The sequence below is a fragment of the Emiliania huxleyi genome (genome assembly GCF_000372725.1).
Source record: "Emiliania huxleyi CCMP1516 unplaced genomic scaffold EMIHUscaffold_5, whole genome shotgun sequence".
NCBI lineage: Eukaryota > Haptophyta > Isochrysidales > Noelaerhabdaceae > Emiliania > Emiliania huxleyi.
The window spans coordinates 982,047-1,008,717 of NW_005198244.1; the positions used below are offsets into that span (position 1 = coordinate 982,047).

General features: G+C 67.0%; 6 protein-coding genes across 6 annotated transcripts; 2 read left to right on the forward strand and 4 right to left on the reverse strand.

Annotated features, from left to right (window-relative positions):
- Positions 1 to 290: 290 nt before the first annotated feature.
- On the forward strand, positions 291 to 2,056 carry EMIHUDRAFT_461564 (hypothetical protein; the record flags this gene model as incomplete). The annotated part of the gene is made up of 4 exons (XM_005767069.1): positions 291 to 878; positions 1,013 to 1,077; positions 1,151 to 1,531; positions 1,603 to 2,056. The coding sequence occupies 4 exons, from the start codon at positions 291 to 293 to the stop codon at positions 2,054 to 2,056; spliced, it is 1,488 nt and encodes a 495-aa protein (XP_005767126.1).
- Positions 2,057 to 2,499: 443 nt separating this feature from the next.
- On the reverse strand, positions 2,500 to 5,100 carry EMIHUDRAFT_197211 (hypothetical protein; the record flags this gene model as incomplete). The annotated part of the gene is made up of 3 exons (XM_005767070.1): positions 2,500 to 2,577; positions 2,680 to 3,048; positions 4,816 to 5,100. The coding sequence occupies 3 exons, from the start codon at positions 5,098 to 5,100 to the stop codon at positions 2,500 to 2,502; spliced, it is 732 nt and encodes a 243-aa protein (XP_005767127.1).
- A 1,663-nt stretch (positions 5,101 to 6,763) lies between these two features.
- On the reverse strand, positions 6,764 to 7,315 carry EMIHUDRAFT_61926 (hypothetical protein; the record flags this gene model as incomplete). Its single annotated transcript, XM_005767071.1, has 1 exon — positions 6,764 to 7,315. One exon carries the CDS (start codon positions 7,313 to 7,315, stop codon positions 6,764 to 6,766), a length of 552 nt encoding a protein of 183 aa, XP_005767128.1.
- Positions 7,316 to 11,043: 3,728 nt separating this feature from the next.
- On the reverse strand, positions 11,044 to 12,577 carry EMIHUDRAFT_197215 (hypothetical protein; the record flags this gene model as incomplete). Its single annotated transcript, XM_005767072.1, has 3 exons — positions 11,044 to 11,202; positions 11,273 to 11,587; positions 11,861 to 12,577. The coding sequence occupies 3 exons, from the start codon at positions 12,575 to 12,577 to the stop codon at positions 11,044 to 11,046; spliced, it is 1,191 nt and encodes a 396-aa protein (XP_005767129.1).
- Positions 12,578 to 13,290: 713 nt separating this feature from the next.
- Positions 13,291 to 15,096, forward strand: EMIHUDRAFT_197216 (hypothetical protein; the record flags this gene model as incomplete). Its single annotated transcript, XM_005767073.1, has 3 exons — positions 13,291 to 13,679; positions 14,489 to 14,607; positions 14,654 to 15,096. 3 exons carry the CDS (start codon positions 13,291 to 13,293, stop codon positions 15,094 to 15,096), a joined length of 951 nt encoding a protein of 316 aa, XP_005767130.1.
- A 492-nt stretch (positions 15,097 to 15,588) lies between these two features.
- EMIHUDRAFT_461566 (hypothetical protein) lies at positions 15,589 to 19,440 on the reverse strand (the record flags this gene model as incomplete). Its single annotated transcript, XM_005767074.1, has 8 exons — positions 15,589 to 15,980; positions 16,078 to 16,917; positions 17,058 to 17,276; positions 17,473 to 17,779; positions 18,032 to 18,317; positions 18,350 to 18,566; positions 18,819 to 18,884; positions 19,048 to 19,440. The coding sequence occupies 8 exons, from the start codon at positions 19,438 to 19,440 to the stop codon at positions 15,678 to 15,680; spliced, it is 2,631 nt and encodes an 876-aa protein (XP_005767131.1). The 3' UTR covers positions 15,589 to 15,677.
- Positions 19,441 to 26,671: the final 7,231 nt, after the last annotated feature.

Genomic DNA, 26,671 nt, shown 5'->3' on the forward strand with positions numbered 1-26,671 from the left:
GCGCGAAGAAGAAAAAGCTACCACAAGCTCCACGGGACTGCGCCCCCGGGACGTCGGAGAGATCGGGTTGGCCTCCCCCGCCTCAGCCCTGACCCGACGGGGACGCCACCACCCTCGCGGGATCTATGCTGTCTTAAGGTCCGACAGGTTCGGCACCGGGCACCGCCTCGGTATACAAAATGCGCCTGCGGGCGGACCCTTACAGATCACAGATCACAGATCACGACCAACGGGCCCCCGGGGGCGCGGACGACTGTCAGAAACAAGAACTCCGCAAGAGAGAGCCCCTGATGCCAAGATGGCGACAGTCCTCCCGTACAGACGCGGAAGCCACCGACAGCCTACTGCAGATATCGCCCGCAGCCGTCGCCCTCCTGCCGCCGCCGCTGCTCCCGCTTCTCACGCTGACGCTTCTCGGGGCGCTGCTCCTCCTTTCCCACCGCTGCCGCCGCCGCCGCACCGCGGCTCGGCTGGTCGTCTTCCACGACGGCGAGAACTGCTACCTTTCCAATGCGCGTGACCTCGACGCCGGGCGGCTGGTGAAGCGGACAGTCGAGCGCATCACAGCCGTGTGCGGCCTCCGTGGTCCGCCGAGCGTCGTGGATTGGCTGATGTTCCTCCCCAAGAACGAGCCCGAGCGAATCCGCCACCACCCGACCGACGCCGCGGTCGAGGCCTTGCTCAACGCAGGCGTCACCTATGTGCGCGTCGGCTCCAAGTCCGGCGCCGTCGACACGGCGCTCAAGGACGCCGTCGCTCGCTTTTCGAGGCGCGAGCGGGCGCTCGCGGGGTCGACCCTGGTCGCCATCCTGTCTGGCGACCGCGACTTTGCGGGCGACCTTCGCGCCCTGCGCGGCGAGGGCTTCGCCACCGCCCTCGTGAGTCCGCCAGCCCGCACCTCTAGCCTCCTGCCCCTCGAAAGATCTCGCAACCTGCGAGCCGACCGGCCCACTCGCGAGGACGCCTGCTGCAGACCTTGCCAAACCCCACCCCAACCCCACGCCTCCTCCAGGTGCACCAGCGGCGGGTCGCGGTCTCGCGCGGCGTCGCGCAGAACGCAGACTTCGTCCTGCCCGAGTGAGGGGCTCGTCCGAGCCGGCGGGAGGCGGAGCCCTGCTCCGCGAAACCTGTCTCTGAGGCTGTCCCGTAGGTGGGACTCGCTCGTTGAGGCGGCGGGAGGACGCGTCGACACCGCGCGACCCTCGCCCGGACCTTCGCCCGGCTCCGCGTCGCGCCCGGTCCCCAGCGGTAAGGGAGCCAGCGCCAGGAGGCGAGGCAAGAGGCCGCCCGCTTCCCCAGCCAGCCGCGAGGGAGAGTCTTGCGGCGGCGAGGGTTGCACAGAGGCTGGCCCGCCGCCGCCGACCCCACCGGGGAAGAAGCCAGCCACGCCGCCGAGGCCCTCCGCCGACGCCGTCCCCGTCGACTCGCTCGCCCGGAAGCTTCACGCGGAGCGGTTCGTCCTGCCTGCGGCGCGGGCGGCAGCCGACAGCGAGTCGGTCCGGGTCGGTCGCTTCCGCAGAGCGGCGGACGGGTGCGCGCTCCCCGTCGAGGGCCATGGTGGTCCAGATCAGGCGAGGTCAGGCGAGGCGTGCCGACGCTTAGGTACGAGCTACTCGTCGAGCCGCGAGGGGCGAGGCGCGATTTGGAGCGGCGCGCGGCGGAGCGGGTGCGGCAGCAGCTGCGGCTGGAGTTCTCCCTCGTGGCGTGCGAGACGGTCCGGTTGCCGGGCGTGGGGGAGGCGCGGGTGCGAGAGCTGCGACCGCTGGCGAGTCGGCACAGCGTCTTCCTCTTCGTCGCCCCGCACAGCGCCGCCAGAGCGGCGGGCGGCGTTGCGCAAGGCGTGCGGAGAGGCACGGTTGCGGCGGAGGCGGGAGGGAGGGGGAGGGAGGCGGTGAGCGAGGCTTGCGTGGTCGAGCTGCTCGGAGCGGCAGCAAGCGTCGCCCTCGTGCGCCCTCACGTGCTGGCGCTGGCGGAGCCCGCGCCGAGGCCGCCCGGGCCGCTCGCGTGCATGCTCGCCGTGCAGGGCTGGTTCTGCGGCGAGCCGAGTGGTACGTGAGTGAGCTGTGAGCTGCGTGACAGGATCGGCCCGCAGGCAGATTTGGTATCCCGAGGCGGTCCCGGCGCCAATCGTGAGACCTTTTGAGACAGCCTTGTATGTCCCCGGGCGAGAAGAGGGTGTCGGTGTGTGATCTGGCTGATGCGGCGGAATCCGGAAAAAACAAGTGCCGCGTGCGCGCGCTGCCGCCGGGCGCTGGCGCTGCCGGGGCGCGACGCGCGTCACTCAAAATGTTCGAGGGCTTCCCCTCGAACACGCTGGTTCGAATTGGAGTGTGCGGTTATTACTTATTTGCCTCACAACCGGGGCGCCGAAGCCCCATACATTAGCACTCGCTCCCCACTTGCCGACCGTGTGGTCTCGCCTCTCGCGATGTGACGAGCCCCCCCTCTCCCCGCGAAGCCGCATGTACCATGCATCACCCCCCTCTCTAATAGGGGGAATCAGAATGCAGGAGGCCGGCGTCGGGCGCGGGTAGTGGCATCGCGCGAGCTGCGGCGCTCCACCTCGGCGAACCACGCCTGCTGGGCCATGTCGTGCTCCGGCGCGCGGCGCGGCAGCGGCTGCTCGCCCGGCCGCGCCTGCGCGCGGGCAGTCGCGTCGCGCGAGTGGCGGCGCTCGACCTCCGACCGCCACGCCTCCTTGGCTCCGTCCCTCGTCCGGCCGCCCTCGTGGCGCGGCTCCTCTGAGAGCCGGCCCTGCGCGCGGGCGTCCGCGTCGCGGGAGTGCCGCCGAGCAACCTCCGACCGCCACGCCTCGTGCTCGGCGGGCAGCGCGGCGCTGCGCGACCGCTCGGCGGCAGGCCGGTCGCGGGCGCGGGCGAGCGCGTCGTGCCCGCCGCGGCGCTCGTTCTCGGCGAGCCACTGTACCTTGGTGTCAGCCTCGGCCACGGGCGGCGGCGGCGGCGAGAGCTCGAGGGAGGCGCGCGAGAAGGCGTCGCGGCGCTGGCGCCGGTTCACCTCCGCCTGCCACACCGCCCTCGCCTCCGCCGCCTGGTGCGCGGCGGCAACCTCCGTCCTCGCCGCCGCCATCCGCGCCGCCGCCGCCGCCGCCGCCGCGTCGCCGCCGTTTGCGCCCACGGAGCCCGCCCCGTCCCTCGTCTGCCCGTCCGCCGACCACGCCGTCCCGTCGCTCCATCTAGCGCGGCCACGGGTGGCGCTGGAGGCGTGCCGACCACCCAGAGGCAGGCTGGCCTCGCCCGTCCCGTCGCTCCACTTGGCGCTGCCGCGGCCACGGCTGGCGCCGGCGCCACGGCTGACACGGTCCCCGCCGCCGAGGCCGTTGCCGTCGCTGCCGCCGAGCCGGACGGCACCGTGGATGCTGGACTCGCTCGTAGCCAGACCGTCGGTCGACCAGGCCGTGCCGCCGCTCCACTTAGCGTACTGCCCCGCGGCGCCGCGTCCGGCCGACTGTCCGCGTCCGGTCTGTGGGCGTGTCGAGTCCATTGGCGAAGCTCCCCGCTGAGAAGACCGCCACGCCGCCCTGGCCGCCGCCTCGGGCTGAGTCGGCACCACGTTGCCCGCCATCGCAGGAGCGACCACCGGCGATGCGGCGGGAGGCGCAGCGGGCGAACGTGCAAAGACGGGAGGCGGGGGCGCGGCGACGGCTGGAGGCATTTGCATCGCGGCGCGAGGTGGCGCGGCGGGAGCAGCTTGGTGCGGCAGCGGCCGTGGCGTCACCGACGGCGGCATCGGTGGCGGCGGTAGTGGCCGCGGCGTCATTGGCGGTGTCGGCATCGACAGGGGTTGCACGGGTGCGGGAGCGGGCGCGAAGACCTGGGGGGGTGGAGGCGCTTGCACCGCGGCCCGAGGCGGCGCGGGATGCGGCGTGCCAGGAGTAGCCTGGCGCGGGGTCATCGGTGGCGCCGCGGCGAATGGCGGCGGCAGCGGCGGCCGCGCCATCGCAGGAGCTGGGACGACCGGCGGCGGCAGCGTCGATGGCGGCATGAATGGCGGCGGCAGCGGCGGCCGCGCCATCGCAGGAGCTGGGACGACCGGCGGCGGCAGCGTCGGCGGCGGCAGCGGCGGCCGCGCCATCGCAGGAGCTGGGACGACCGGCGGCGGCAGCGTCGATGGCGGCATGAATGGCGGCGGCAGCGGCGGCCGCGCCATCGCAGGAGCTGGGACGACCGGCGGCGGCAGCGTCGGTGGCGGCATGAATGGCGGCGGCAGCGTCGGCCGCGCCATCGCAGGAGCTGGGACGACCGGCGGCGGCAGCGTCGGTGGCGGCATGAATGGCGGCGGCAGCGTCGGCCGCGCCATCGCAGGAGCTGGGACGACCGGCGGCGGCAGCGTCGGTGGCGGCATGAATGGCGGCGGCAGCGGCGGCCGCGCCATCGCAGGAGCTGGGACGACCGGCGGCGGCAGCGTCGGTGGCGGCAGCGTCGGCCGCGCCATCGCAGGAGCTGGGACGACCGGCGGCGGCAGCGTCGATGGCGGCATGAATGGCGGCGGCAGCGGCGGCCGCGCCATCGCAGGAGCTGGGACGACCGGCGGCGGCAGCGTCGATGGCGGCATGAATGGCGGCGGCAGCGTCGGCCGCGCCATCGCAGGAGGTGGGACGACTGGCGGCGGCAGCGGCGGCCGCGCCATCGCCGCCGGACTGGTCCTTGGCGCCTCCGCCTCCGCCTTGTGCTTGGCAAGCCACACCGCCTTGGCTGCCCCCGCCTGCGACGCCGCCGGCGACGCGCCGCCCGCTGCAGGGGCTGTGGGCAGAGGCGCAGAGACAGGCCGTGGTGGCGCGTCGAGGGGAGGAGGCACTTGCACTGCGGTGCGCGGCGGCGCGGTGAGGACGGCTTGGTAGACGTCCCCGTGCGCACCCATCTGCGGTATTGGAGCTTGCGGGGGCGCCCACGGCGTGGCTCCCGGAGACCACAACGGAGCGTTCGGCATCGGTGCAGCCGCATCTCTCGTTGCGAGTGGCTCCGCCCAGGCGTCGTGAGCCTGGTCCTCTCGCCGCGATGGCACGCGCTGCAGCTGCAGCGCAGTCGTAATGAGGGCGGGCACCGCAACCACAGTGGTGAGCGCCAGTTCGGGGAGGATCATCGCCGGCTCGCGCACCAGCCGTTCAGCGCGAGCGGGGCGCGCGGCGCGCGGGCGGGGGCGAGCCCCTGGGCCGCAGATGAAGGAGGCCGAACCGACAGTCAGGAGCAGCATCACGGAAACGTGCGGCAGCGGCCGCGAGCCCAGGTCTGGAAGGACGCCAGTCTTGAGGGTCTCTTTGATGTCGTCGACGCTGTCTCGTCCACGAGATCCTTCGAAAGCTTTTTCTGAAGTTTGCTGTGAATAGCGCGCTGGCTTCTGACTGTCGTTGCTGTCTCTCGACTGTTATGCTTGTGCGTCTTGGGTCCTTGTGTTTTTGTGTGAATAGAGCTGGCATTCGCCTTCCTGGGACCCAGTCAGTGCTGTCGTTGCTGTTTCTCGAGAGCAGCCTGTGCTTGTGCATCTACTTGTGTTTACCAACTAGACTCTCAACATCTCGACTCAACATCCAACAAAAAGGAGAAAGAAAGAAAGAAAACAGACAACCCAAGGGAGGGATGGGAGGACGTAACAAAAAGGAGGTAACGGGCTGGAGCTTCTCCCGTGACGAACGCGAACGGAGCATCCGAAACCCGCAAAAAGCTCGCGGCGCCGCGTTTTTGCGGCAAAGCGCGCTCTACATGTCCACGCTATGGCGGCAGAGCGCGCTGCTCGGCGTGATGCTGTCGCCGGCAGCAACTCATCCTCCCGGAGGCGGTGGCGTGTCTCTCGCGGTGGCTCCTCCCTTCACCTGGTTGGGTCGCATCGAGGGCCGACCGGCAGGGCGCGGGGAGTGTGACAAGCTTTGCGACACCGAGGGTGTGCGAGAACCGCAGCAGCCTCCGTGGAGGCGCATCTGGTCCAGGCTGCGCGCCGCTGCGCACCGACACAACGGTCGCACCTCGCCGCTAGCGGCCTCCTGCCTCGAGACGCCCCTGTCGCCTCCGCCGCCGCCCCCGCCGCCACCTCCACCAGCTGCAGAAGAAATGGTGTCAGCCTCGCCGAGCATCTCGCTCAGATCTGCCCTCCTTGCCTTCACCGTGTGCTGTCTCTTTGGCGAGCGCCATGTGAAGGCGCTGCAAGGCAAGACAAGGGCGCCTCCCTCCTCATTGCCGAGCACACCCAGCATGTGCAGCCCAAACCCGTGGAGCCCTAGCTGGGTGGCGCCGCCGATTCGGACGAGCCCGCTGTCGCGGTCTGATGGGGCGGTCGGCTTTGGGTACGGGACTAAAAGCGTGTAAGCCGAGCACGAGTGGCTCAGAAGTCACTGTCACTTGCATGAGAGTTGAGAGACGTCGACGTGAGAGCCGCAAAATAATGGCGTAAAATCCGAATGGCCCCATTGGCATTGGCCCATTGCACTTCGTGCCAATGCGATATGCGTTCCAGTGCATCCATGTGCGGGCCCTCGCCAAGGGCCAAGAGTACTCTCTCCGGTGAAAAAGAGCCCCTCAGCGCTCAGGAGACGCCCAGGGTCTGCTAGTTTCTTTTTTTCTCAAAATCTGCTAGAAAATCTGCTATTCTCCGTGTCGAGATTCGCGTCGGGTGGACAGGAGGTGGAGCGCGAGAGGACCCGCGTCCGTCAACTCTCGGACTCGCACTCGGTGAAGGCTTGAGACCGCTCTCATCTCTCCACCATAAAATGAACAATACGCATGTGAGCCTGTGCACTCCCGACCGCGCGCCCTCACCCTGGCGGCCATTCCAGCGGCCTGCCGCCAATGAGGTGCAGGTGCAGGTGGAAGACCGACTGGCCTGCGCCCTCTCCGTTGTTCGTGACGAGGCGGAACTCGCTGAGGCCCTCCTGCTTGGCGATGGCTGCAGCAGCAACCATCAGGTGGCCGAGAATCGCCGAGTGCTCGGCAGTCGCGGCGCCCAGGCCGGTGAGTCCGTCTCGGTGCTTTGGTATGATGAGGATGTGCGCCGGGGCCACGGGGTTGATGTCCCGGAAGGCGAGGCAGAGCGCGTCCTCGAAGACGACCTCGCTCGGTATCTCCTTGGAGAGGATCTTGTCGAAGAGGGTGGCTGGGGCGACGTCACGAGCGCCCGCGTAAAGCATAGCGTCCCACCGGCCTCGCTCCTCCCACGGCTGCAGGCCGGACCGGATCTCGTCCGCCACCCGCTTCGCCGCCTCGTCGGCGTTGCTCGTGTGCGACCACCACGCCGACAGCCGCGGTCCTAGTCGCGGCCCCGCCTCGCCGGCCGGGCTGGCAACCGCGTCTTCAAACTTGGGCAGCATGTGCGTTATGAAGACCATCGTCGGGAAGAGCGTCGCGTCGGCTAGGCTGAACTCCTCGCCCGCGAGGTACGGGCCGGTGGGGTCGGCCAGGGCCTCCGCGACTGCCAGCTGCTTGACGAGCTCTTGGAGCGCATCGCGGCGGCTGGTGAAGCGGCCGAAGGGCGGCGCGGGCTTGTACAGGCAGCCCTGTATCGGTCCGATGTATGTGTCATGGTGACGCACGATCACCTCCGCCGCAGTGCGTGCCGCGAGGCTCGTTGGAAAGAGGCTGGGACCGTCGCCCTCCGCAGCGTGCTTCTCGAGAAGGTGGCGGCAGATCGCGTCGGTCTCCCAAACGCACGAGTCGCCATCTACGAGCAGCGGCATCTTGCCCTGCGGGTTGAGCGAGAGATATTTCTCGCCGCGGAGGCCACCAAGCTCCATCGGCGAGGCCACTCGAACGGCAGACTCCAGGCCACGCTTGTAGAGGAGGAGGCGCACACGTGCGCCGTGGTTCGAGACTGGGAGGTCGTACAATGTGGTGGGGAGCGAGAGCGTGCCGGCGAGGATGGAGATGATTAGCGCCATTACGCTTGGTTTGTGGTGCTCAACTCTGCGTGTTCTCCTGCGCCGCGATCTCGACAAGGCGGCCCTGAGCTCGCAACCGAAAAGATGGCGGCGAGTTCGAGGCACAGATCGTCCGATCTCCCATCCCTCCCTTGGGTTGTCTGTTTTCTTTCTTTCTTTCTTTCGTCCGATTGGAGCTCGACCAAGGCGCCTGGAGCGACCGCGGTCCGGTCGCGCCACCGCGGCTGCGGGGCTGATAGAGCAGGCCGGCTGCGGCTCCTAATGTACCTCCGCTTTTGGGTGGCGGTCGCGCGCTGCCGACGGCGCTCGCCGGCGCTTGCGGCGCACGGCGCTCGCGGCGCGCTCGTGGCGTTCAGGGCGGCTCCACACGCACACACACACACACACACACACACACACACACACACACACACACACACACACACACACACACACATGCACATGCACATGCACAGACACACAGCCCCTTCCCCTCCCCCCTCTGTCGTGGGGATTGGAGTGGTCTGACCAGCAAGAAGACGGGTCGAGGCCCTCCGTAGGCTCGTGAGGCGTCCCTCGTCCCCCTTCTGCAGAGGGATGGTCATCTGAACCCGAAGATCGGTGCCCAGCAAGTGTGAGTGGTGAGCCGCGTGCACGGCTCTGCGGCATTGCTGACCGCTGGTGAGGTTGTAAAGCCATCCTCAATCCGAGGCTGACATATATGTAGAAGGTATTCAAGGTACGAAGGTGTGGTGTCACACCGGTGGGGGGAAAGGCGCCAGCTGCGCCAAGTTGTGGTGTCACAACAGTAAAGAGGTCGACTGTCTCGCGGCGCGGCGGCCCCACGAGAAGCAGTCAGAGACTATTACGTGCCAATGTTTGGGCGCCTGTTCGGCGCCCGACGGAGGTGCCAATATTAGGGGTCTGGGTGGCGTGACGTGCCACTGCACAGGGTGTGGGAATATAGGGATATAGGTAGACTATTCGTCACTGTGGGGGGGGAGAGTGTGATAACAGGGGTGTTGAGTTGGGGCTGGTGGAGGTGATTCTCCGGGTCAGTCTGGAGGTCATTCTCCACCACCTCCTGCGACACCCTCAAGGGCGAGGACACGCACAGGCCGCACCTCTAGTGAGGCCCGCATAGTATGTGGGAGACTCGTGCCGCCGCCCCTGCCACCCCTGTGTCAGTGTGCCTGTGGTAGGAGAGACTGCCAGCGACAAGCTGGAGGCAGGTCGCTAGACTGAGATGAGACCGCCAGTGGATGTGGGAGTCCACCGCGCACCGCGCTGCGAGCCTGTCGTGTCCCTTGTCAGGAGCAGGAGAGCCCCACCTGTCCCCCTGATCGTTCTTCCAAAATCCTGCTCGTGCAGGTGGGGACCCTGTCCTCGTCCCATCCCTCGTTTGGCGTGTCTGTTTTCTTTCTTTCTTTCTCGCGGACGTGAGACCTCAGGCGGGGGGTCTACTCAAGTGCCTGCGCAAGTGAGTGCAGAGTGGTGGTGTGGGGCGTGCAGTGGGGTGTTCGTTAGCTCCGAGTAGCAAGATCCGAACCGCGGTTGGCCACTAGCAGCGTGTGCAGCTGACGGCGGCTGCGACCAGCGAGCGGGGCTGTGGCGGCCAGAGCCTCATGTGAGTCTGTGTCAGAGAGAGGTCAAAGCGTGAGTGCAGTGACAAAAGAATTTTTGCCCCCGCCAAGCTCTGCGCGCGCGGCCAGATAAAACCCGGGAGAGGCGTGCGAGTATCGCCACCGTGTTCCTCTTTGTTGGTGTTCTTCTTATTTTTTTACTTCCGTAGTCAGGGGACAGGGCAAGTGGGGGCGGGGCGGACAGCCCAGGGTCTTTTACCCTGGGATCTCTCCGCCCAGTCCGGGGGTGCGTCGATCGAACCTTCCATCAATCACCCTGGGAACGTCCGGGTGTTGGAAGTAAAGATATATTGACCGCGCAAGACAAAGGGTGGCTAAGGGCTCTGCCCGCAAGGCGCCCGCGTCGCCGACGCGGTACCATTGACTAATCCCGGAATACACACCCACACGACCAAATAGCGAACATCCGAATACCGTGCAAAAAACACGGAACGTGAGACGAAGAACGTCACCTCAAGTTTGGCAAACGCCATACATGGGAGAGAGAGAGACATGGGCGATCCAGCGCTTCCTTCGATTGGACGGACGAAATGATCGCGGGAAAAGCGGGACCGCCATCGCGACATCTCGGGGGTACACCATATGCCGAGCCTGCTCGGCCTGCCATGGCGCGCGCGCGCCTCGCCCGAGCGCAGCCACCTGCGGACCTGGCCAGCCTGTTCCTGGTTCGTGCCCAGCCTCTCCTTCCGCTGCCGCCGGCCTCGCAGTCCCGCCAGCCATCACGCTGCAGAGCCTGCATAGACGCCACAGACGCCAATTCTGCAGCCCACAGCCCTGGCAACTGAGGGCGAGGGCCAGCAGTAACGACGACGACGGCATCTCACACCCCGCGCTGGCCAGCGCCATCAGCCCCTCACGGCCCGGCCCAACCTTGCCTTCGCCACCCTCGCCTCCAGTGCCTCCAAATCAAGCCGTCGCACCTCTCTTCTTCTGCGAATGCAGCGGCAGCACCACGATCCACGTCAGAGGCCGGGCCGACTGGCGGACCTGCATCCAGTCACTGCATGCCCAGCCATGCCCCCCACTCCCCACCCGCTTGGATCGATCAGCTGACAGCTCCACCAGCTCCCACACCACCGCGTGTCGTGTCATGAAGCATGACAGATAGAAAGCATGAACCATCGAAAGGTCTGATCTCCAAAAGGAGCTCTCGGCGCGCTGCGCGCGCCCGCTCCCCGCCCCTTAATAAGGGCCCCTTTTGCGCAGCAACACCTTAAAATTCATGGCCCTCAAAAATCGGGTCGGAGCGCAGCGGAGTGGGCCCGATTTTGAAAAGGCGACGCTTGCGTCCTAGCCTCCAACAACGCCTCCCCGGCGCAGAGGGGCCCGCCCCCGGAGGGATGCTCAACCCACAACCGCCCCACGCCACGCCGCCGCTTGCGGCGGTCCGATTCCCGGCTCGCGGGGCCAATTCGCTTATTTTACTTTTTACTTCCGTAAAAATGAAAATAGAGCCGGCGACGTCCCGCGCCCTCAGAGCGGCAGGGATTCCGCCTAGACCTCGCTTCCTGTCGCGGCCTCCTCGAGCGAGCTGTGAGCTCAGCCGAGTGCCGGCGCCGCCTCGGCCGCCTGGGGCGTCGGCTTGAGCGCCCGCCAGCCAAACCCACGGCCCGCGAAGAGCACGACGCGCAGCAAGCAGTACCACACATAGACGCCCCACACGCCGAGCAAGCCCGCGCCTGAGGGAGTGGGGCGGGGCTCGGCCGAGGGCTCGAGGGGCGAGGCGCGAGAGGCAGGCGAGGCGGGCGGCGGCGCCTGAGCGGCGCACGAGGGCGAGCAGCGCGGCGCAGGAGAGGCCGACGGCCGTGTAGGTTGCGGCGAGGCCGGCGAAGTCCTTTTGCGCGAGGAGGACGCCCTCGAGCGTGATTGCGGTCCCGTGTGTGCTGAGCGTGGCGGCCATCAGCGGGAGCACGGCCCGCATCTGCTCGCGCACCGCCGGGTCGGAGCTGATCTGGCCCGCCCCGGCGGTGAGCAGGGTGGCTGCCAGCCCGACGACCACGGTCGAGATGGTGGCGGTGCAGCGGAGCAGCTGGCGCAGTGTCGGCCACGCGGCGGCCATGTCGAACGAGGTGCGGGGCGCAGCCTCGGGCGGGGAGGGGCGGCGCGGGTAGACAAACTGGACGAGGGGCGACCGGCCGTCGGCGGCGGCGCTGCCCTCCTCCGCGGTGGCGGCGGCGGCGGCGGGAGGCGGGTGCTCCTCCGACGCGAATGCGGGGAGGAAGGCTTGGGCGAGCGAGGAGCCGACGTCGCCGAAGGTGAAGCAGAGCCAGGCGACTGCCATCAGGGCGGTGTGGGCGGCCGCGGGCGCGCCGCCGAGCGACGCGGCGGTGGCGGCGCACAAGTTGTGCATCGACACCTTGATCGCCATCACAAAGACGAATGGGATGAAGCCGAGAATCGCGCGCACCGTCGCCAGCCGCGGCGGGCGCGGCGGGAGGGCTGCCGCTTCGGTTGGAGGGGGAGGGGGAGGCTCTGGCGAGAGGAGGCCTCGCCGGGCGAGCACGCCGAGCAGCAGCGCCATCGCGGCGAGCTGGGATAAGGCCGTCGCCCACGCAGCGCCGGCGATGCCCCACCCGAGCCGGCTGACGAGCACGAAGTCCCCGCCGAGGTTGAGGAGCGCCGCGAGCGCCACCGCCAGCATGGGCGTGCGCGCGTCCTTGCCGCCGATGCAGACCGCCTGCGCCACGGTCGAGACGACCACCGCCGGCAGCGCGGCCGCGCGGATGGCGACGTACTTGGCGCACAGCGGCGCCAGCAGCGCGGCCTGTGCGCCGCAGTAGACGCGCGAGAGCGAAGAGGCGCAGAGCAGCGTGCCCGCGCCGAGGAGGACGCCTCCGGCGCCGCCGAGCAGGACCGCCGTCCGCGCGACGCGCGAGGCGGCGGCGTGGTCGCCGCTGGCGTGGGCCTTGGAGCAGAGGTTGGTCGCCGCGATCGAGAGGAAGAGGAGGAAGAAGGGCACCGAGTCGGAGATCGAGCCGGCCGGGCCGAGAGCGGCAAGCTGAGCGGTGCTCGCCCTCCCGATGAAGGAGGCGTCGATGAGCGACATGAGCGTGGGCGCCGCGTAGATGCCCATCGCAGGCAGCGCAAAGGCAAAGGCTTCGCGAAGCGTCGGCTCCTTTGGCGGCGGCGGCTGTGGCGGCGGCTGTGGCGGCGACGGCACCGGCGGCAGCAAGGTCAGAGCTGCGCCATCGCCCGCCTCGCCGTCCGACCACTGCTGGCCGAGCTCCGGCGAGCTCGGCAGGAACGCGAGGTCGCCTGGCGGCGGTTCGAGGCCGCCGAAAGCGCCCGGCGGCAGTTCGAGGCCGCTGAGGTCGTCCAGTTCGAGGCTGCTGAGGTCGTCCTGTCGCGTCACCACCGCCGCAGCTGGAGGGGCGCGGGTGGCGAGTCGCGGGAGGCCTCTGCTCAGAGCCCCAGCCGTTGGGCAGCCGACGAGGAGGAGAAGCACAGCAAGGGGCGGAGGTCGGGGTCGGTCGGCGACGAACGTCGTATCGCGCATCCTCGTGGCGATGCGGTAAAGCGGCCCGGTGGCCCGGGGTACCCTGCCGGAGAGGACCCATGGGTAGCGGCGCCACCACGACGAACGCCACGACAGCTCGCCGGGACTCTGCTGTAAAGACCTCGAGACTGGGTGCGTGTGCTTCTACTCACCAACGATCCCCTGTGATCGACTGATGAAAGAGAATTTTTCTCTCTTTAAGCGAGCCGCGTACAAATTCTTTTCGCGCGAAACGGGCGCGTTGCTGCATGTGCATGTCGGAAAGCAGGAACGCCACAGCGTGTACATATATGAGCTACTTCCCTCGCCTCGCTGAGCGTGAGACGGCCGCCGTCCGCATCGACTGGGGTGAGTACCGCGCCGCCGGCTGGAGCAACTACCTGCGTCCGCGGCCGGGCAAGGGTGTGCGCCGATCGGTTCTCGTCGCGGGCTGGTGCGTGTTGCACGCCTTCGAGGCGGTCTGCATCTTCGTGTACGGTCTCCCGTTTGGGCCCGGCGGCGCGCCCATCCGCACCATCGCCTGGCTGATCTTCACGGCGGCGGCCGGCGTCGCCTACCTCCGCGTTGTCTTTTCCGACCCGGGCTTCCTGACGACAGAGGCACTGCAGAAGCTCGCCGACGCCGCGGCCGGCGCCGGCGTGATTGACGTGCGCGGCAGTGCCGAGGAGCGCGGCGAGTTGTGGCCCGTGGCGCCGGGCACGCCGAGGGCTATCGCCGCCGCCGCCGCCGCTGCAAAGACAGAGGCGGACGGCGCAGAGGCGGCGGCGGACGCAGCCGCCGATGCGGAGGTGGCGGCGGCGACGGCGAGCGCGCTGCGGGCGGAGGAAGCTGTCCCGGAAGCGGTCTCTCTCATTCTCGCCGCCGCCGAGGAGGGAGAGGCCGGGGAGGAGGCGCGGGCGGCGGCCGGTTTGGCGGGGAGGGCGGCCGAGGCGGGGAGGGCAGCGGCGGCCGAGTCGGAGTCGGCGGCCGAGTCGGAGTCGGAGGCGCTGCGGCCCGCTGGCGGCGCGGAGGCGGGGCGAGGGCGGCAAGCTGCGGCGGTGAGAGAGGGAGACCGCAGGGCTGCGCCGATGGTGCGGGTGAGGCCTCTCCCCGGTTGCCTGCCCCTCCGGCCTCCGCTTCCCGCCTCCGCGCTCCTTTTGCCCCACCCGTCCCCACCCGCGCCTGCTCGCCCTCCGCCTCTTCCCTCGCCCCTCCGCCCACCCCGCCCCGCCGAGCCGCGACCCGCAGGCTGTCGACGAGGATCAGGACGAGTTCGAGCAGGCGCGGCGCGGCGAAGGAGCGGGAGAGCAGCTCTCTGCGACGCGCGCCTTTTGGGAGGCGAGAGACCGCGCCCTCGCCTCCCCGCCGCACGCCTCCCCCCCCCCGCCTCCCCTCCCACCGCCCGCCGCCGCACCCCGCACCCCGCACCCACCAGGAGCGGCTTGAGCTCGCGCCCAACCGCGACCTCGCCTCCCTCGGCGCCGCCGCCCGCTGGTTCGACTCGTACAGCGACGAGGCGGGCTGCCTGCTGCCCATCCGCGCAAAGTACGTCAAGAAGCAGCGCGCCATCGTCGCAAAGTTCGACCACTACTGCTACGCGCTGGGCAGCCCGGCCGGCCCGCGCAGCCGTGCGTCCGGGCCACGTCCACCACACGCCCGCGCCCCGCCCTCTAGGCAACTCTGTCGGCGAGCTCAACCACGGCGCCTTTTGGCGGCTGCTCGCGCTGCAGCTCGCCTCGATCTGGCTCGGCAAGGGGCTGATCGACCACGCGTACCACCACGGCGCAGCGGGCAGCGCGCAGAACCTCGTCAACCTGCCGCTGCTCCTGCTCGACGCCCTCGCGTGGGCGAGCGGCGTCCCGCTCGCCGTCCTGCTCGCGATGCACTCCTTCATGGCCCTCACCTCCTCCACCACGCACGAGTTCCTCAAGCTGGACAAGCTCCGCTACCTCCGCGGCTTCTACGAGTGCTCATGCCCCTTCTCCGAGGGGCTCCTCCCAAACTTGCGCCGCTTCTGCTGCCCGCGCCGTCCGCCGCCCCTCTGGGAGCGGCCGCCGCCCGAGCGCGAGTGGCCTGAGACGATATGGCGGAACCGCTACTACTCGTGCTTTGGCTGATCTCGGCCGAATACATTCAGCCCCATGTATGGAGGATGCAGTATGCATGTGCGAAGTCATGTGCACTCGCTCCACGTCGCTGCTGGCCTGCAGTGTAAAACCCCCTACTAGCCCGCCCTACGGCTTTCTTTACCCGCACATGCTCTCGACTTCATGTGCTTTAGGCGTAGCCCGTTGCCGTTCCCTCTCTGCAGTGCATCCCACGGGAGACAGACGCAAAAGTTCTCGCGATAAAGCTTACGAGAGCATCTATGGCCCTCCACGCGCGGCCGCGGGGGCGGCGCGCTCGCGCGCGCCGGCGCTGACTCGCGTGGCCGCAATCGGCCAATGGGCTCGCGCAGTGAGAGCCGCCCCAGAGATCTCTGCCAGAGTCCGAGTGCGAGTCGCACTCGCAGTCGGAACACGGAAGCTCGTCGTAGGCAGAAGCCCCACCCCAGACGCTCGGAGCTCACGATAAACAGCGGAGAAATGCTCGTCCGCGGGGGCCGGGGCTCGAACGAATTTGCTATTTGGAAAACACAACAGGAACACACAAACATGCACACTCTTCCATTTGGATTTGCAGCTCGTGACACTCTGTTTCACACCTCAAACGAGCGCTCGAGCCGCAGGTCGCGCGACGAGGAGCCGACGTGCGCGACGTAGCGTCCCCTCGCCAGCACCCACTCCCCCCCCTTCCAGACAGAGAGGTCCCGCGCGGCGAGGCGCAGGGGCACCTCCTCGCTGCCCCCGGGGGCGAGCAGCGACGTGCGGGCAAAGCCGCGGAGCAGTAGGGGCGGCTCCCCCGCCGCGGCCGGGAACGCGAGGTAGAGCTGCGGCACGTCGGCGCCGACCTGCTCCCCCACGTTCGTCACGCGCAGCCGCATCTCGACCGACAGCGGCTCCTACGAGGAGCAGCGCAAGACCCTCAGCAGCTGCACCTCTGCTCTGGCTCTCGGCTCGGCGCCCCCTTTCCCCTCTCCCTTGCCGGCTCCCGCGCACCTCGGGCCCAGCCGCGAGCCCAGCCGACGTGCCCAGAGGCTCCTTCTCGCCCTCCTCGCCCTCCTCGCCCTCCTCGCCCTCCTCGCCCTCCTCGCCCTCCTCGCCCTCCTCGCCCTCCTCCTCGCCCTCCTCCTCGCCCTCCTCGCCCGCCACTGCTCGCCCCCTGCCCCCTCCCCCAGCCGCGTGGTCAGCTGTGTCCGCCCTGCGGCGGCTCCGCCGCACCAGCCCCTCCCCCCCGCGCACCGTCGGAGGCCGAACCCACGCGTACGCAAACCGCGTGAAGGAGAGGCCGTGCCCAAACGGGAAGGCCACCGGCCTGCCGACCCTCCCCCTCCACCCGGCGGCGAGCCCCTCTGCGTAGCGGCAGACCGACTCGGTGCACGGCGGGATCGTGTCCGCCTCCGCCAGCGGCAGCGTGACGGGCAGGCGGCCGCTCGGGCTCGCGGCTCCGGTGAGCACGTCGGCGAGCGCCTCGCCCGACTCTTGACCCGCCAGGAACTGGAGCAGCACCGCGTCGGCACGGGTGGCCCAATCGGTAAGCACTGCGCCGGGGGCGAGCGCGACGACGACGAGCGGCTTGGACGTGCGCAGCAGCCCCAGCTGCGTGAGGAAATCGTGCTGGTCCAGCCGCAGGCTGGGCCGGTCCTCCGACTCGCTCGCCGTCGCGCCGCCGCACGCGACGACCACGTCTGCCTGCCGCATCGCCCGCAAGGCAGGGCTGATGCGGTCGGTCGGCGAGACGTGGAGAGTGACGCCGCGAGCGCGAAGCGCCGACGCGAGAGTGGGGTCGCGCCGAAACGCCACCCGGCCGGTGCCGCCGACCACAAAGTAGTCTCCCGCCTAATCGAATCAGTGACCCACCTCACACGCCTTGCCGCAGTACTTGAGTCAGCCTCACAGCAGTCTCCCGCCGTCCACGCGTCGCGTGCTGGGTCGATGGGCGTGTGGGCGCTGCACGCGCGGCCGAGCAGGGCGACGACCGCCCCGCGCCGGAGCGGGAGGGCGCGCTGCTCGTTCTTGAGCAGGACGGTCGACGCCTCCGCCACCGCCCGCGCGAGGGCGACGTGCTGCGGCGTCGTCGCGACCGCCTCGTACAGGGGCGCCGAGCAGGTGCAGCCCGCGGCGCAGGCGGGGCGGGAGAGAATGCCGGCGCGGAGCAGCGGCAGCAGCACGCGGCCAGCCATGCCGTCCACCACCGCCTAGGCAGCGCCGGGGACATGTCGTGGACATGTCGTGGAGTCGCGCGGCCACGCCGCTCCGCGCCCCCGCCTCGAGCGCCTCAGCAGCCCCTCCTTCAGCCCCGCCGCTCCTAGCTCCGCTCCTAGCTCCGCTCGGAGGCGTCGTGCCCGCGTCCGGCGCCGCACCACGGGAGGCGGCGGAGGTGGGGGAGGTGACGGAGGTGGCGGAGGCGGGGGAGGTGGCGGAGGCGGAGGAGGTGGCGGACGGGCTGGACGCGTTGGACGCGCTAGAGGCGCTTGAGGTATCGGCATCGGGCTCGTCGGAGGCGGCGTCGCTGGCCGAGAGTGAGGGGCCGCCGCCTTGGAAGCCGTGCTGCAGCTGCTGCAGCTGCTGCAGCTGCTGCAGCTGCTCGAGGTCAAAGAAGCCGTCGTTCCCGGGCATGTCCTGGTCGACTCCGGCGACGGCGGCGGAGGTCGCGTGCACCGCCCACCAGTCGGACATCACCCAGCCGCGGAAGGCGAGCCTGCGGGACGTGTGTGGCGGACGTGTGATGGACGTGTGATGGACGTGTCATCACCCGCCCGGGACTCAGCAGAGAGGGCTCGTAGCGGAAGGGTTCGTAGAGGGTCGCCTGCTCTTGAGCTCGCTGTCTAGGAAGTGTCTAGGAAGTGTCTAGGAAGTGTGTACTAGGAAGTGTCGCCTGCTCTTGAGGTCGCGCTGCAGCACGGACGGACTACCGCACGCGTGTGTCCCGTTGACGCGGTTGTGGGCGCACATCACAGCGACGGCGCCCGCCCCGACGGCCGCCTCGAAGGGCGGGTAGTACAGCTCGAAGAGGGCGCGCTCCGGCGCCTCGGCCGACATCGAACCGCGACCCGTCTCCTGCGCGTTCAGCACGAAGTGCTTTGGGACGGCGCCTGCAGGAAGGTTCCGAGGGAGTGTTCGGGGAGAGGCCTGGCTCAGCACGGAGGAGCAGCTTTGGGACACGGCGCCGACGCCCTCGCCCTGCAGCCCCGAGATGTACTCGCGGCCGAGCGCGGAGCCGAGCAGCGGCTCCTCGCCTACCGCGACGTGCCTCGGACATGTCATGGACGTGTCGCGGACGGCGCGGCGCAGAGCAGCGGGTCCGCTCCGCTCAGCGACTCGGCGGCGCGGCCGCTGCGCGGTACGCGCTGCACGTTGAGCTGCGGGCCGAGCATCACGTTTGCGCCTTTTGCGCGGAACTCCCTCCCAACCGCTGCGCCGTACGCGCGGGCGAGAGGGCGGGCGAAGGTGGCGGCGAGGGCGAGGAGGGACGGGAAGGCGGTCACCTGAGCCACCGTCCACCGAGGGGGAGTCCGAGGGAGGGAGAGGCCAAGAGAGAGAGAGGCGAGTCCAGGGAGGCCACAGGGAGAAGGCGTCGCCTGCCCGACCATGCGCGGGTCGGTGGTGCGGAAGCCTTGCCCGGCGTCGTGCATGTTGAGCGAGGGAAGGCCTAGTGGGCCGTGGACCTGTCAGGGACGCGTCCGGCGGGCCGTGCGCGGAGGCGGCAGGGGCGGGCCTGCGCGCGGCACGCCCATCACCGCCCCGACGTGGAAGCCCTCGAGCTGCCGCTTCCCCTCCCACCCCGCGCCAGAGAGCAGGCCGGCCTGCGAGAGGGCGCACACCGGGCCGAGGGCGTCTCAGCGGGCTGCCCCAACCCTGGCGGGGGAGAAGGGTTCCGCGCGCCTTCTCGCGCAACGTCAGGCTGCGGAGGAGCGCGCCAGCTGCCGCCTCGGGAGAGACGGACCGCCACCCCGCCGCGAGGCGCACGTGGACACCCTGCGTCGACTCTTGCCCCGCGCTGCCGTTGTCTGCCCTCAAGATGGCGGCGCAGTAGCGCGCCCGCTCTTGCCGCCCCCTCTCCAAGGGACGCCACGCCGGAGGCCTCGCCGGCTGCGGCAGCTCGGGCGCCGCCGGCGGAGACACTGGCGGAGACACGGCGGGAGCCGGCGCCGCCGGTCCGAGGTGTGGCGGCCGCGGCGGCGGTGGCGACAGTAGTTCGTCTGCGCGGACTGTCCCTAGCGGCCGCCACATCTGCGGCCGGAGCCCGGCCTGCTCGAGGAACAGCGCGTGGGCGAGCCTCGCGCGCTCGGGCGAGGGGAGGGCGATCAGCAGGGCCGCCGCCGCAAGGAGCAGCAAGGACAGCGCCGCGGGTAGCCACATGACCTCGGCGCCGCAAGGAGCAGCAAGGACACGCGCACGACACTTGGGGCCGGCGACGACGCCGGTGCGAGCAGCCACGCACCACGACGCCACACACACCCACGCGAGCGCGGGGTGCAGGGCAAAGTGGTGCGCCAGCGAGAAGGTGCCGATGACGGCGGCCGCTGCGCCAGTGCAGCCGTCGATGAGAGGCGTGGCCGAGCGGCGCCACCGTGGTTCCTGTTCCTCGCAGTCGTCAAGGTCGGCCGGCTCTAGCTCGACGCGCTCCGCGGCGCGATACAGGCGCTTCGACGGACGCATCAGGTGTAAAGTGGGGCACTACTCACGAGTTCGCTTTTAAACTCTGTGACGCTGTTCACAGACCTTATTATTGACAATTTAATACGTCCTATGGCGCTTTGCGCTGGTCTATGAGAGGTTCACTTAGACCCGATCGGCAAAGATTTTGCCCTCCGCCCGCGATGGAGGCCTTTGAGCGTCCGTCGCCAGCTCGCTCCTGGCGGCCCGACTGTGGCCGGCTGTCCGCGAGAGTCGACTCCTGGGCGTGTTCCGTGGTCCCGCGCCTGGATTCCGGCCCAGGAGGCTCTCGAGCGGCACACTGGTGACCCGCTCTGAAAACGCTGTCAAACTCGTGACGCTGTTCACCGCTTCACATAAACGCACAACCCGGGCCCGAAATCGCACAGTGACAGTCAGACATGCAACACGGTGACGCTGTGTTCACAGAAAAACACAACCCCGGACCCAAGACGACGCTGTTCACGCTTCACACAAACGCACAACCCGGGCAGACCCGGGCCCGAAATCGCACAGAGACAGTCACGCAACACGAAAAACAAAATCTCTCTCTCGCAACACGACAAATCGCAACACGGGGTCCGAGGGAAGGCGAGCAAAAACCTTATCGCGCGCGCTAGACGCCGACTCACAGGTAAGTATAAGTGGAGCAGCCGAGTAGATACAGCTAATCCTTTGTGTTCACACCTGCAAGAGGCGATCGCAAGTGTTGCCGAGACGCGAAGAAGACAAACACCGTTCACGTTCACACCAGCTTTAGCGTGGTGAAGAGAACCTCCTGTAGCTATGCTAGGATGTAGGCTAGGTGATGAACTATCTCTGGACTTGTGCGCGACTCAACTATCTTTTGCAGGATGAAGCGGCTTGGATGGGACACAGGAGTCTGATCTACAGTTCCGGTGCTTCGCCGCTGAGAGAGAGAGAGAGAGAGAGAGAGAGAGAGAGAGAGAGAGAGAGAGAGAGAGAGAGAGAGAGAGAGAGAGAGAGAGAGAGAGAGAGAACATGAGCGGGTCCCGAGCGAGTGTGCATTGACCATTGTGCCGGCCGGCTTCGTTCGCTATCCCCGATCGATTTCAGTCCGTAGGCGACGGCGCCCCGGCGGATCCCATTGTGCATTGATTGTCCCGCCCGACCGAACACAAACAACATCTCTCTCTCTCTCTCTCCGAACACAGCGTGATACACTCGAGCGAGGGAGGGAGGGAGGGAGGGAGGGAGGGAGGGAGGGAGGGAGGGAGGGAGGGAGGGAGGGAGGGAGAGAGAGAGAGAGAGAGAGAGAGAGAGAGGGAGAGAGAGAGGAAAGTTCTTAAAATAAAATGTCTCTCACAGCACACTGGCACGACAAGGGCGCGGACTCGCGCAGACCACAACCAGGGGGGCACAGGCGTAGATGGCTCACTATAGTCGCAGACTATAGTCGATCGAGCGCGTCGGAGAGGTGTTTCGACACCGAGTGTTTCGCTTGGTTTTCTCTGCATCGCGAAGAGGTGGTTTGTGAGCACACTAGGGGTTGGGTCGGGCGCGGCTCACGATTGCGCTTGAGACGCGCCAACCAAGCTAATGCCTCTCTGTGTTTTTTTCTGCCCTGTTGAGCACTTGAGCACTTGATAGGGTCGATTCCGCATGGTACGGGACCCCTCGATCGTCTCGCCCTCCCTCACTGGTGTGTTCATTGGGGGGGGTCATAACAAACACGGTACAGGATCGAGTGCACGCCCTGTTGTTTTGCGTGATCGGATCTTGCATGAGTGTATTTATTCTTTGCGGCCTTTGCCGCTTGCGGCCTCGAGCTCGGCTGCGGCCACAAGAGCGGCCTCCTTGACACGCAGCTGCGTAATCGTCGGCCCGCGTGCGCGGCTCTTCACGGCCTGTGCCGGCGAATTGGCGTTCACGCGCTGAATCATCATCGTCACGGCTCTGTCTGCTGGTGCTGCTTCGCGCTCGCGTGTGTCCTTGGAAGTTCTACCCGCCTCCTTCACCTACGAGCTCGTATGCCACGTCGCCGCCTGTGTTTGGGTTTCTATGTTTGCGATTTGGATTTTGGATTTTCTACTGCACTTGTTTATTTATTTACCCAGCTTGGGCGTGTCCACGTTGGAGCCAGCTCCGCCGTACATGGAGGCAACCGATGCGAGTCGACTGGTGTGTGTGTCGACGCCACACTCGTCAGTATTAATGAGCCGTAACATGACACACTCTCCCGATGCCCACTCATGGTCGCACTCTACTTGTCCGAACAAGCGGCTACCGCCTACGTCAGCACTACCGTATGTCCGACGGGCGCGCGCGCCACGGACGTCGCAGGACGGCCGCGAACACCGCGCAGCAAAAGATCAACCTGTGTGGTGGCGGCGTGCCGTTCTCCCATCTCCCTTGCGTGCTCTGTTTTTTTCTTACTTTCCCCTATTAATCGGCTCGCTCCCCTACGCGCTACGGCCTACGCAACCTCTGTCAGCTGTCCGCCTTTGGGCATGTTCGTAAGAGCCAATTGAAGAGAATTTACAACAAAACTCCCTCGCACCGGACTCGAACTAGGTCACCTTGAAAAGAAACTTCACCTCGGCGCGTTTCGCACGTCCCTGGAGGTGGTGCTTGATTGGGTGTCGAGATATGGCCGGCATCGTGTACGAGGCGCGCAGTCGCAATGGCCAAGCCTGGTCACCTGACTAGCGTTGGGTGTCCAGTCACTGGTCGGACTGTTCTTCACCTCAGTAACAACAATACCTGACTCCCACTCTCCGCCACGCCCCGCACAGAAGCACGGGAAATACGGCAGCTGCTGGTCGGCCAAAAAGGTGATGGCCGAAACAAAGAACTTGGACCTGCTAATGGATCGATGCTGGTACGGCCTTGCTGGCACCATCTTCAAGGACGGCACCGAGTGCTTCTGGGAGATCAATTGGTGGGACGGCCAAGAGCGAGAGGGGAAGCGCATCTTCACCAACCAAACCATCGTCACCGTCAACGGCGATTGGCTGCCTAGTGACCGCTGAGAATGGATGCCACGTCCCAATCCACCTGCCCACCTCGACTCGCAGGCACTCCGGACGTGTCGCCCTGCTGGTTCGGAGGCAGCGCTGATTGCGATGGTGGGTCGGTGGTGCCGCCTCTTACAGTTCGTTGTGTCTAGCAGGCATTATCGACGGCAAGATGACATATGAGGTGCGGATGAAGCTGCCGTGCTGCACATTCACGGCGATGAACCTGACCTACGACTGGTTCAACTTTCCGAAGAACGACGACTTTTCAGGCTTCTGGACGATCGGCGCTATGTCGCCAATGGGGCCGGTGCAAAGAGAGATGGTGGCGTGGACTGCACTGGAAGAGGAACGGTCCACCTTCACAACACCACCGCGCTGCAAACGCAGGTGGCCATGATATTCGGCCTCGACCCGCACATTGCGCCGGAGAAGGTGGACGCGGAGATTGAGCGGCTGGAGAAGGAGCATGGCGTCGCATTCAAAGACAAGTTTACGAAGATTGCCTATGCGCCCACCTACAAGCCGGGCGACACGGGCGAATTCTCCTTCAACTGCGAGGGAAAGCCACCGACCATCGACCACGCCAAGAATGCGAACGCAGAGCAGGTTCTCGCGACGCCGTACCCCCCATTGAGATGATGGAGAGCAGGGCTGCGGCCAGCGCCAGGGCAGCGCTTCCGCTTGCGTTAGCGCTGTACTCAATGTCACACGGACACGCTTGTGTGTACGTCGATCCTCGCGAGGCTTGTACCAGCTTGAGTACGGATTTGGCACTTCGGATACAGTGGTTGTGTAAATAAATAAAATGGAAACCCCCATAGGAGATGGGTAAAAAGGAGCAAGTCCCCGCCGACGCGGTCTTTGTGCACAGAGGTTAGAGGGTTTGTGTGTGTGTCACAACCGCAATACCGACAAGTCGGACTCACGGCGCATCGACTGCTATACCGGCGGAGCACTCGCTAGCCTGACCACTCCGAGAAGCAGCACGATTATCACAGCGACAGTCAGTCCCTCGGGAGTGACGAAGCGGTCGAGCAGCTGGCGCGTCTTCGCCGCGCTGCGCACCTCAGCGGGATCGGCGGCCGCTAGCTCCTTGGCGCCGCAAGTGAGTACGGCCGGGTTCATCGCCATTATCTCGAGCGCCTGAGGTGGGAGTGGAGTGGTTGGTGGGAGAGAGCGCGCCAAATCGTAGCCCGTCAAGTCACTTGGAAGGGCAGTGGGGCGCAGGTGTCTCGGGGCCCGCCCGAGCGTCGCTTCACCTCGTCACGACCGACCAGGCCGACCAGCGCAGCCTTGGTCTCCGTGAGTAGCGCCGGCGTGGCACATGATCTGGTTGTTTCGCGCGATGGCTTCTCTCGCCGCCGCCTCGCTCCCGTAGCACTTTTTCAGCGCACCCCACAGCGCGGAGAGCTCTGCCTGCTTGTAGCTGTCCGCGTATGGCACGTCTGGGATGCCGAGCAGCACGCCGGCACGGCCTGCGGCGTTCGCGCGAGCAGGCACTCTGACCAGGCCGAGGGTAGGCAACAGGACAGGCCAAAGGGCGATCGATGCGGGCATGCGAAGAAGAAGAATTCTCGCAACGTGCCATGACGGCGAGGCACGTCCTAAGAGCACGTAGGTGAAGGAAGTCGGGCACCAGTTCCAAGGACGTACGCGAGAAGCAGCAGAGCATATACCTAAAAGCACCAGCAGACAGAGCGATGACGATGATGATTCAGCGAATAAAAACGGTCAAACTCTGAGACGAGATGGGGATTTAGGGACATGTGTCCCCGCCCTGCACGTTCTTGGTGTGAGGGATCTTCAATCCGTGTCCCCTCACCCCTCGTCACAACCCGACACGGAAGAGCGGCAAGAGTTGGGGCTGCGGCTACGGCTGCGGCTACGGCTGCGGCTACGAGAGGGGCCGGGGTCGCGGGAGAGCCGCTGCGCCGCGTGGACGCGCCTACACCGCTCTTGCTCCACTCGCCACCTCTCGCAAAGGTCCAAAGCCATAGCCACCACCTCCTCCGGCAAGTCCTTTCGCCGTATCTCGCCGTCTCTCCACGCCTGCCGCCTGGAAGAACTCGTCGTCATAGCCGTATTGCATCACAGCCTGCTGAACTGCGTCGTGTACGACCCCTGTCGTCCTATCCTGCGCCTCAGCCACGACCCCTGCCGTCCTATCCTGCGCCTCAGCGTCGGAAAAGTCGAACTCGGAGTCATACTCGGAAGCAGGGGCACAGACGGCCGCACACTGGGCAAATCGGCCGATTTCCAACCCGCTAAATCATCACGGCCCCGTAACACCCTCCGCGCGCGGTCAAAGGCTTCCCAGGGCCGGTCCATGACATGAACCGATAGACACAAGCAAAAAAACCGCACCTCTAAAAGCTTCTCGGGCACCCCGAGGCCCATACGGTCTCGAGTGCCACCCTTTGCAGCCCTGTGATCTTGACAGCACCCCTCTCAGGCCTATGATCCTCAGCGCGCCCCCTCAAGATCTGCTGAGATCCCCACAGACCCTGCCGTGGGTGCTTGATCCTGAGGCGCGCCCCCGCCGGTGCTGTGATCCTGAGAGGGGTGTCTTTGGGCTCAAGCAGGTTTGCCTCTCGCACCCCGTCTGTTTTCCTTTCCTTTTTTCTCTACAGCACCCTCTCTTTCCTCTCTATTTTCCCGGGAAAACTGCGTGGAAATCGTCAAATTTTTGGCTCTGAGCCGAGTCTGAGGCTGGTTTGGGCCCCAAATCAGCCAAATTTTAGGCCAAATCGGCAAAATGCCGGGAATTTCGCGGAGAACCCGTGTATACCTGGAAAGTTACCCTGCGACCGCCTGGGTATTTTGTCGATTTCCTCAATTTTGCCTCAGATTTTGCCCCAGACCAGCTCTCAGACTCAGGGAAACTCGCGAGTTTCCAGAATGGAGCACCAAACACCCTCTGTTTTCCCTGGAAATTTCCGGAAACGCAAAGTGCTGGGGACCCTCTGTTTTCCTTTTTGTTTTCCGGAAAACCTGCTTGAGCCCAAGGGTGTCTGTGATCCTGAGAGAGGCTTATCGGGCATACCAGTCCCCCCGTACAGTCGAGTAGATGGGCCCCCACGGGCGCACGGCTCTCCGTCTCCGGGATGAGGGATCGCCCCTTCGCCCCCCTACCCCCCCGGAGAGCCGTCGGCGGCGGTGCCACCGCCTGCGCGGCGGGTCGGCCCGGGCCCTCCACCTCCCCTCACCCCGCGGCAGCCTCGGCCACACGCGGCTGACCAGCCGCCGCCCCCAGCCTGCGGGTCGTCGACGTGCTCCGCGGTCGAGCGGCAGGTCGGTGAGGAAGCAGTTTGCGGCGACGGCGGCGCGAGCGCGAAGCGCAGCGGGCGGGCGGGACGGACGGGACGGATTTCGCGACACAAAACTCGCGGGAGAATGATATGTGCTCGACAAGCGGGGCCGTCGAAGCGCGAAGTTCGCCCGTCGCGTCCGATCGGACGACGTTCGTGAACACATCGTGGGGCGTAGGTATATTGTTGGCAAATCAAGACACAGAGCTCACACAGAATCACAGCGGGAGGAAAGCGGCGAGTCGCAATTCCAGGGGTCGTTGTGGCGGGCCACCCTGTCCAGAGAGGCATGGATGCCAATCTGGGGTCTCTCGACCGAGTCTATGAGCCCTGGCCGCCTCCCGATCTTGGTGGTAAGGCCGCAGCCGAAGAGGGCGACGGAGATGGCGCGGGAGAGTACGGGTGTTCCAGGGGATCACGACACGCACCGACCCTTCACGAGCCGAAAGGCTGCACCCGGGGAAGGCACAGTAATCCGGGCACGTGTTGGGCGCCCCATTCCGTTTAGGGCTAGGTCGGCTCAGGGCCCCGTCCACCTCCCTCCCACTTGGCGCGTGATAATGGGGAGATGCCACCCAGGCCAGCCAGGGCAGGGGCGGAGAGCGAGGGCGGAGGGCGGGATGGGCGCCAAGCGGGAGGGAGCGG